The sequence below is a fragment of the Glycine soja genome, chromosome 18 (assembly GCF_004193775.1).
Source record: "Glycine soja cultivar W05 chromosome 18, ASM419377v2, whole genome shotgun sequence".
NCBI lineage: Eukaryota > Viridiplantae > Streptophyta > Magnoliopsida > Fabales > Fabaceae > Glycine > Glycine soja.
This window is the reverse complement of record NC_041019.1, coordinates 53297426-53307943: the sequence shown is the minus strand read 5'-3', so window position 1 is coordinate 53307943 and position 10518 is coordinate 53297426. Positions and strand designations below refer to the sequence as shown.

Sequence of the window (10518 nt, the reverse complement as noted above, 5' to 3'; positions counted from 1 at the left end):
GTCAGCATGGAACGTTTGGGCTGAATATACACAAAGCTTCTCTAGCTGAACATTCAAACCTCCATCACCACTATCACTACGAATCTTTGCCACAAGAGAGACACCATGAGAACAAGATGCAGGCACAAAATAGTGCTTGACAGTGATCGTGTCAAGAAGTAGTTCATCGTCATCGCTTCTCTTTGCCCTTAAGAGGACAATAAGACCCTTTTTGGCCACTGTCACGTCCATATATGAAGGATGAGGACTTGAGAAACGTACCCCACCTTGCTCAATAGGGGTTCTAGCTCTTCTCCGGAAGTTGCTGTGTGCACTTTTGGTCCATCTAGACTAATATTTGCTGAAAGAAGACCTTCTTCGACTTGTTGTTGCGGTTGGTTTTGGTTAAGTCGAGTTCACCGATCTGTCCCTTCCAAATGAGAAGTAGTCAGCAATATAAGTTTCCACAACTTCTTCAGACCCTTTGTGGCTACTTATTGCCACAGGAAGTTTATGGGTCTTAAACATCGGAGAGATTTACATCAATAAGCCATGCGCAACCACCTAAGAGAATTTCACGCCACACTTTAACCTAAAATTTTAAGACTCAGGTTAATGGGTCTTTCCCTCACTTATATGGTGCTTAACTTTTTCACTTCTACTCACGTGAAACTTTACCTCACACTTGTACTCCAACAAATATTGGTACTGAGTTGTGTGGCACTGGTAAGACAAAACAAATGCTCTCGTAATGCAGAGAACTAAATGTCATGAATGTTGAAGATAGTGTTGTTCGGATTAGAATCCTCTGAAGTGAGCCTTATTAGAGTATAGAGAGTTTAATGATTCAGTGGATATCCTAATCCGTGTTGTGCAGGTAATTAAGCAATGATAATCATATAGGGACCTTTAAGTCGGTATGGTAAAAAGATTACTAGATTTTACAAAACTCTAATTCTTTTATTTTTTTGGTGTACTACAGGACTCTAATTCTAATTCATCATGTAACTGAATTGTTCTCAAAAGCATAAGGATGACCCCACAACTCCACAAATTTTAGCATCCTTCAGTTCTGAATGACGCCTAACAAAGATTTGCTAGAGGTATAAAAGATTAATGAAGTATCAAATCTTGCTCCTGGCAAGTGTATTGGTTGTGTCGCATAATAAAGAAAATGAGTGTAGTGTCATCCCACAAGAAATTATTGAGTCAATTATCAATTACTACCAATTTGGACTACTTGAGCAATAAAAGAATAACAACATTATTAATGTGAATAAAAAAAATTACATATATGAAAGAAATTAAATAATAATCAAGAGTGATGATGATAATTAAGGGAAGCCAGATTCGGAAATCATTTTATTTTTTTAGTGAATTTTTGTGGTATATATATGTAGAATTCGAGTGCAAACTGAGTTCAACACTTCAAGTTGCATTGCATATCACGTCCTAATCAAAATATGGCAACAAACTAGTTATTTCTGAATGTTCATGATAGCAGAGGATATAACTCAGGTACTTAATGCTAAAAGGTTGCATTAAATAAAAATAAAAAACATTTTGTATATTCCAAAAGCATTTCTCCAGTAAAAAAAATATCATCCTTATGATCACACATTCGAAAATATAAGAAAACAATAATATGCCTACACCTTAATTAATCTAAGGAAATCACAGTCCATGATCCACGAATGAGGTTTGGTTGTCGTCTCATGAATCTAGAAGAAACAAGACCGAAGTAATTAATGTTTGGAGAGGAGAAGAGGCTAGGGAAGGGACGCATTAGTGTTGTGCACTTGTGCGTGAAGAGTGAGTAAATCAATGTAAGAATGAAGATATTTATTCTTGAAATTAAAGTCCAAAGAGAATATTATGTTTGACTCTCATGAGTGGTTACAACACAAAAATGCTGCGATTAGAAGGTTCCCCATAGAAAATCCGATGGAAAAGCTCGAGCACCCCATTAACGTTAAAAGTTTCAAAATCGATTCTTTGATCGGAGCTCCCAATCTTTACGTAATTTGCACTAAAGGGTCGTACACTTTTTTTTGTGTGTGGCGTGAATGGTCGAATAAATTCGTTTGTTTCAAGATTAAGTTCTGCCTCTTTTTAATTTGCTGTGTGCTCATGCATGCATGGCCTCAGAATATGCCTTATGAGGTGTGGAATGGTGAATCACCCTTTCGTTTGTAGTTGTAGGTGCAAGCAAATTTCTTTAGTTTGTCACAGACTCAATTCAACTGTACGTATTATTTCTTAAGTTATCAACTTCCGTGATGATCCCTATGATCAATATGATATTACAAGCAATTCTGTCTCTCTCTCGACAAATGTTAATTTTATGCTCTCACATATTGATGAGGCTGTGATTATGATTCTGTAAATCTTCATCATTCCCTTCATCCAAAGGTGGTATGGTATTCTTATATGCTCCTTTTTGTTTGATAAATATGTTTCCTTTTTTATCTTGATAGTCTTAAAAGTCTATACTGTTTGGATTAAAATCTTCTACATTTATTTAATGTTCAACATGTTAACTACAATCTCCTACAATTCTTGATGTTCCCTATGATTAATGTTACAAGCAATTCATTCTCTTTCTCTCGTTCCTGACAAATATGAATCTTCTTTCTCATCATATAGGGTGGAAAGTACGTATTGTTCTTTATATGCTTACTTTTGTTTAACCTAATCAAATAGAATTTAAGTAATTTTAATATTTTTAAGAATAATAATAATATATTTTCTCGGTCCCTAATTATGACTCTTTCAAATAATTTATGTTTCTTAAAAAAAATAGTTAATTTAATTAATTGTATTAAATTTTCAATTATCTATACTATCATTTTAAAATTAATCTTTTAATTTCTTATCTCTTTATTCACTTAATTAATTCTCATTAATGTTTGAAGAGAGAATAATTAAATAAAAATATATAAAAAAAATAATTAATACATCTAGAAATTTAAAAAATAATCTTATAAAAAAGATAAATAATTTTTTTAAAATAATCTTATAATTAAGAGCAAAAGAAGTAATAATAATAATAATAATAATAATAATAATAATAATAATAATAATAATAATAATAATAATAATATATTTTATTTTCAATATTTATAATTTAAAATAAATCTAATCTTTAATGTCTTTTTTTGTGAAATGATTTTTTTTATTTACATTTCTTTTCATATTTTTATACTTGACTGCCTTTGAAGGTGTCAAACACTAAATCACCCTTTCATAAATGAGTCATTATATCATAAAGAGAAGTGCTAGATACTTTTTAATAAACTCCTCTATACATATTTTTTTGTTAGTTAAAATGTATTAAAAAATACAAAATTAAAAGAGAAAAATAATCATTAAGATGTGAGATCAATTTTAACCAATAAAAAAAATTATGCTCAAAAGAGCGTGAAGTGACATTTCTCTTCCATACAAATGTTTTACGCTTTTGCATATGCGTAAATTAATTGTGAGGAAGTGGTTATGATTCTGTAACAACGACAAATTTAATTCAAGGGTTCAATTCATGTACAAGGGAAGGCAAGCATGTGCCTGGACCCTGCATACAAAAAGCAACATCTTTATAAAAGAATGGTGATGACCGAGATTTAAAAAAAAATTATTATGCTTTATAAGCCTAATTGTTTTATAAATTTGTAGTTATATTTAATTAATATATAATAATTTATTAAAAGTTAAAACACCCACTTGTAGTTATATTCAAGTGATTGTTAAGAATTGTTAATTATATAAGAACCATTCTTATACCATGCTTCTAACTTAACCCTACAACCGTGAACTGGAATGATTCTTGTGCATAAGAACTCAATGAGAGCTACAATTAGAGATGCTATTAGTTTTTAAGCATAAAAATGTACACCAGTAGATTTTATATATTGCATTGTATAGGGTCCATAAAATACATGCAGGCCCTTATGTGACACTTCGAGTCACACATCAATCCGATGGTCATGTGATTGTAACAAGAGTGCAAATTAACGCTCCATTCTTAATGGCCAAATCTCCAACCTATTAATATTTGAATATATTTATCTATTGATATGCAGATAATGAATTATCTGTAAGACCACGTATTATCTACAAGATACAATTATCTTTTACCTTTATCTATAAGAAAATGTTTATCTCTAATATTATCTATAAGCTCTCTGCTATTATCTACAAGTCGGAAATCATCTACACTACAACAATCTTACAAACAAGGACCAGCGATCGCACTCAACCACTGTACATATAAGTTTCATTGAATCCTCTACACATCCCATCACACATTCAGAGCAACAAGCTTGCCTCTCTCTCCCTTGTTCACTCAAGCTTTACTTAAGCATATATTTTGCTTTGTTCTCCTCACTCATATTTTTACTTGAGCGTCGGAGTTCTTTATTTTTTAGATTTTTCCTCCTATCAAAAGTATCTCTCCAAGCCAACATGTGCAGTTCGAGACTCTACTCAACCACGCCCACACACATAAGTTTTTGGGTCGAGAGAGTTTCTAAAGTGTCAGTTAATTTGAGGAATTTTGATATTGTTGGTTTATAAACCAATAACAATCCAACTATATTGGTTGAGTTTGTTTAATTAAAAAAAATTTAAATAAGTATTTTTTAATAAGTATATAGAATTTACTTCTTAAAGCGGAAAACAATAATTTAGACAAAAACACTAAAAATCATAAACCTATTTATTTATTAAAATAAACATTTATTTTAATAAATAAATTTAAACAAACTAGTTCATTATCTCATTATTTTGATTTTTAATGATAATTATATATTTCAATTTAGTCCATGTATAATTAAAAATTCAAAATATTTTTAAAAAAATGTACTTTTTAATCTCACGTAACCAAACATCTCTTCGCAACAAACATAATCACATTCAATTCAAACCAAAACCCTGAACAGCAAACATATACACATCTCGGGTTCCATTTCGGGTCCAGGTTGAATCATTGACTGAAGAATACAAACTGCTGGTACGTAGCAATTAGACTAGTGGTTGCTAAAGTGGAAGGTGGCGACAATGAAGAAGAACAAGGAAATCTTGAGTGTGAGGGGTGTCCGGAGAAAATCGTCGGCCATTATTGGGAATTTTGGTCGTGGATCAAAGAATGAAGGGTGCGAGTTAAAAGATTTTCTTTTGACATGTAGTGCTTCACTAATTGTCACTTCTTAGATAAATAATAAATGCAATGACACAGTAAGTTATGTGAACTTTTATTTGTGTGGGGTTAACAACATATTAAAAGGTATTTTTCATAAAAATTGATTATTAAATGTAGTTTAAATGTCTAGACACTGAGAAAGATATACGAAGAGAAAAGAATTTCAAAAAAATATTTTAATTATACAAGGATTAAATTAAAATATATATTATAAAATTATCATTAAATATCAAAATAATGACATAATAATGTACTTAATTACCATTGCTTAAAAATCCAACAGTATTAAAACCCCCTAAGTAACGGGGACACCGGAGAAACTATATTGTGTTAATTAATATATGTTTTGTTTTCTTGAAAAAAATCTTAAATTTGAGTCTTTTACGAATAACAAATTTAATTAAGAAAAATAACCTAATGAAACTGTGAATGTTCTTAGTTGAGCAAATTCTCCACTATAAAAAAAATACTCGTTCTCTTAAACTAAATAAGAAATTTCATATTTGTTTAATGGAAAATTATAAACCTACTATTAAATGAAAACAAAGATAATACTACTATAGTTTTGTGATTGCTCCTTCTAGCACTAGTCTAATTAAAATTTTAGCACTTTTGTTCTCACTACCTTACTATTTAATACATATAATTGCAAATATTTTTAAATTTTAATTTCCATTACTATTTATTCATAAATAAATCAACATTTAAGCAATTATTAATATCATATTCATTAAAATATTTTAAATTTATGAGATCATTTTATAATTAAATTTTAATATTCAAAGATCAATTTAATATTAAATTATATTTTAAAGATTAATTTGATATTAAATTATAAAATTTAAAATCAATTTATCATTAAATTATTAGCATCATCAATTTGTCATATTTTTTATATTCGGATATTAAATTTAAATTTTTTTCATCTTTAAAGAATCAATGGTACCATCTCACACTTTCTTCCACACAACAAGAAGATGGGCATTTATCCAATTTTTTTCTTTATAATAAACAATTCAAATTTAATTTTTTATTACCATTTAAAAAATATATTAGTATGTCATTCCATTTTATGATTTAGTATAAAAAAAATTAAATGAATAGAATTTCAAAAAATAAAATAAAAAATTACTTCTAATTGGTTATGGGCTTAATTTGGGGTTATTATTTGTTTGTTATAGGTCAAAAACAAATGTTTGACTCTCGGTCTCACAACACAAAATGCCGCGAGTCAGAGCTTCCTCAGAGTAAATTCAAAAGGCTTGAACTTGCCATATCTCTCTGTTCTTCTTCTTCTGATTCTGAAAGATGTTGTAAGAAAGAGAAGAGAGCTTCCTCAATAATCATAATTTCATAATTTTATAGCTCATAAGGTGATGGAATTTCTTTTACAATTCCATTCTTTTGTTTTATTCTTCTTTCCTTTGCTTTTGCATCATTTGGTGATGAGTTCTCGAGCAACCCATTAACGTTAGAAGTTTCAAAATCGATTCTTTAATGGGATTTCCCAATCTTCGTTTAATTTTGAATAATAGGTCGTGCGTGATTGAATAAATTCGTCTGTTTCAAGATTCGGTTCTGCCTTTCCTTGCAGTGATCATGAATGGTCTCTGAATATGCCTTAACAACTTTCTTTCTTGATTATCCGTATGATTAGGTTAATGTTACAAGCAATTCTCTCTCTCTCTCTCTTTCTTAATGATCCCTATGCTTAAGTTGTGATTTTACATGTTTGTGAGGCTGCGATTATGATTCTGTAACAAGAATGAATCTTCATTCCCTTCATCTAGTAGAGGTGGTATATATGAATTCACGATGGTTGGTTTTTTGAATTTTTGCATTAATGTGGATATGCATAGATGTTGTAGCTGATAGATGAAAACTGAGATATGGTTATATATTGACAAATTCAGGACAACGTACAACCAAGATTATTGTTGAAATCTGTGGGTGATGGATTGCTCAGATTCTGCCAGTGTTAAAGCAAAGTCTGAGGCAAAACTTGGTGTTCCGAGGAAGCCTCGAGTTCTACTTGCGGCTTGTGGATGCGTTGCTGCTGTAAAATTTGGGCTTCTTTGTCATTGTTTTATAGAATGGGCAGACATAAGAGCTGTTGTCACACAATCATCGTTGCGTTTTATTGATAGAGCATCAATTCCCAATGGTGTATTTGTTTATTATGATGAGTATGAATGGTATAGTTGGAAGAGAATGGACATTGAGCTTCTTGAATGGGCTGATATCATGGTCATTGCTCCGTTATCGGCACATACCCTTGCCAAGGTAATCAAACCGCTAAAACTTCTCTAACTACATTGTCATATGGTAGATAGACTCTTTACTATGTTTTAAACAAGTTGGCTTAATTTTCTAAAATTATACAATTCAGATGAATCATCTACTTGACTATAGCAACAATAAAAGTCATGTCCTAGTAAGTGAGGTCGGCTATGCTACACATTATACCATTTATAGTGTGTTTGGATCCATGTCCAACCTCCAAAAACATGGATCAAATACGTGATAATCTGAAGTTACAAGAGAGTAGCTTCTTCTTTAACGTGGGAATTTGACGTGAATCTTGCAGGACGCGACACACAACAAGACACGCTATTAGTTTGATTAAAAACCAAAATTTTAGAGATAATATTTATCATGAAATTCCTCTTAATCAAAAAATTCATTCAATATTCTTCTTGGTATCCCTCCATCCTATTTCATACAACTAAAAACCATGAATCTATTCTCCTCACTTGTGCTTCTAGGCGGTCTTCTTTATTTGTCTAAATCATCTTAATTAATTTTCTATCATCTTTTGGGATACAACTATTTTGTATCCTGTTATTTCTTATATAATTACACATTCATCTTAACATTATCATTTCTGCGATAAACACCTTCCTTTTTCTCTTGTCTACTATGCATATAAATATATGTTCATTTGTAACATGTAATGTCAGTCGTCATGCTTACATCTTGTAAAGGGGCTACGTGCAAGTTTCTAGCTATTGTATGTGCATACACAGTTAAATGTTGTCAATTTCTTCTATACATTTCTTATCTTAACTTTTGTAGATACGGTGTTGTAGATTGCAGGAGGATACTGTGACAATCTACTGACAGGTACTGTGAGAGGATGGGACCCGAGAAAGAAGCCAATATTTGTTGCACCATCGATGAACCCTTTCATGTGGAAAAATCCTTCGACAGAAAAGCATTGCAAAAAGTGCATTGATGAGCTTGGCATTTCTCTCATCCCACCTATTTCACAGAGGTCAGGTGAAGGGGAATATAGTACTGGTGCAATGGCTGAACCTTCTGACATTTCCCGCAATGTTATGATCTCTTATTCGAAGTTTCAGAAAAAGAATGTTGGTGGGGTTTAGCCATGTTCACAATTATGGCTCCTATTTGTTTCATTTTTTTCTTCTATTGATTGGTCCTTTTTGATATTTTATTAGTTGCATCCATTGTGATTATATGTAGTTGCAGTGTGCTTCTATATGAGGGAAAAGTTCATTCTTACTTGTGTTGTGGTTTACTTCAATCAACATATACAATTTTTGCAGAATTACTGTTATGAATCAGAAATTGTCGAATGACAGGTGATTATGGAAAGCCAGATTGGGATATCATTTTATTTTTTAACTAGATTGTGGACTAGTTCGATGCATGAGTTTAAATATGTGAGAGAAATTGTTGCCTATTTTTAGAAGAAATAGATATATATTTATAAATTGATGGGCGATTTAGATTGTTAGCACTATACGAGGATTTCATGTTGAAAAAATACGAATGGAAATGACAAAAAAAAATCTGAATAACTATAAACTAGCTTTTGTCTAAATCATGATTATGCGATTTTCATAAATTAGACTAAACATGCTAGTACTTGTTTGTCCAAAAATATGTGTCATTGATGATGAAATGGTAGTAATATAGAAAGATTTTTTAGTGATAAAAAAAAAACATTATAGTTGAAAAGCTCTTGTGTTGATCACTTTGAGCTTCCATTAATGCTTTGCGTAATTGCAGCCAGAATCTAGCACTTAGATTATTGTTTGTCACTTACGAATGGCATTACTTAATTTTTTTTATTTTTTATTTGCATCTGTCGTATATTACTGCTTCCGTACACACACACACGTATTTATAATACTTCTTCTATTAATTATTTTTAGATTACACATATCTTAGTTTAAATAAGAGAGACTCTATTGATAAATAATTAGAAGAAAAAGAAATATTAATTACAAAGATAATTTTTTTAAAAATATATGAATTTATGATAAATTTATTACTATCAACGAAATTAACTATCTTTTCTAATTTTTATGAATTAATAATTAAGTCTTATACATAAAAACGGATGGAGTATTATTTTTATTGTCAATCTCATAGTTTGAGTAAAAAAATATATAAAATATATGTAAAATCTTAAAATTATAAAAAAAAAATATGCTTGCTTTGCCTTGATGGTCTGAACTCTTTCATTCTAACGTGAATTAAATCTCCTACAATTATTTGAAGTTCAATTAATATGTTAGTTATAGTTTTTAATCCGTGCAAGGGTGAATATGAACTTGTGATGGTTCGTTTTCTCATTCTCATTTCTGTTATATTCAAAATACTAAGAATCAATTCATAACTAATTATAAAATTAGACTATTGGATAAAAATAGTCAACTCATAAGAAAGTAATTTATTTGTCTTAATTTCATTCATAACATAATAAAGACAATCATAAATAAACTACGCTCTCAATTGACCTACTATTGTGTATCTTCAAAATAAAGTTGTCTCAAATAATTAAAAAATAAAGCTCTATTTAGTATCTAGTAATAATAGGCTTATTTTTCATAAAACAACCCCTTCACATGAAGTTGTTTGGCAAAAGACAGGTCTATACTTAAAAGATTCTTCCCATAAACAAATATTACATTTATATAGAATCATATTCATCTTTGTTGTCCACATCTATATTAAGCATTGGATGAATAATTTCAAAATAGGCCTCCATCCACATGACATATGTGAAAAACTTGTCACAATAGTTCTCCACATCGTCTCTTTTATAAGCTATACAAGAACAAACATATTTGCATGGCAAGCCCAAGATCTACCAAAAATTACATTAGCATGTTTTTTTCAGTCAATTTAACAACAAACTTGTTGAATCCATCCTTTACTTGGAATTCATCCCATCCAGCAAATGTTATAGTACAATGTTGTTCAATAACATATTTAATAATAGCAGGTGCAACTTCAATGAAAAGAGATTCATGCAAAAACTCATTTATTTCTGGTCGCATACAAATGAATACAACTAATATTTGAATTTC

The 10518-nt window shown here is 30.3% G+C and overlaps 1 protein-coding gene across 1 annotated transcript; it reads left to right on the top strand.

Moving 5' to 3' along the window:
• The first annotated feature begins 7098 nt into the window (after positions 1–7098).
• LOC114394944 (probable phosphopantothenoylcysteine decarboxylase) lies at positions 7099–8798 on the top strand. The gene is made up of 2 exons (XM_028356623.1): positions 7099–7459; positions 8266–8798. The coding sequence occupies exons 1-2, from the start codon at positions 7130–7132 to the stop codon at positions 8560–8562; spliced, it is 627 nt and encodes a 208-aa protein (XP_028212424.1). The 5' UTR covers positions 7099–7129; the 3' UTR covers positions 8563–8798.
• Positions 8799–10518: the final 1720 nt, after the last annotated feature.

Coding starts and splice junctions, on each gene's coding strand:
- LOC114394944 (XM_028356623.1), top strand. CDS start 7,130: ATGGATTGCTCAGATTCTGCCAGTGTTAAAGCAAAGTCTGAGGCAAAA. Junction 7,460..8,265: donor CGGCACATACCCTTGCCAAG/GTAATCAAACCG, acceptor ACGGTGTTGTAG/ATTGCAGGAGGATACTGTGA.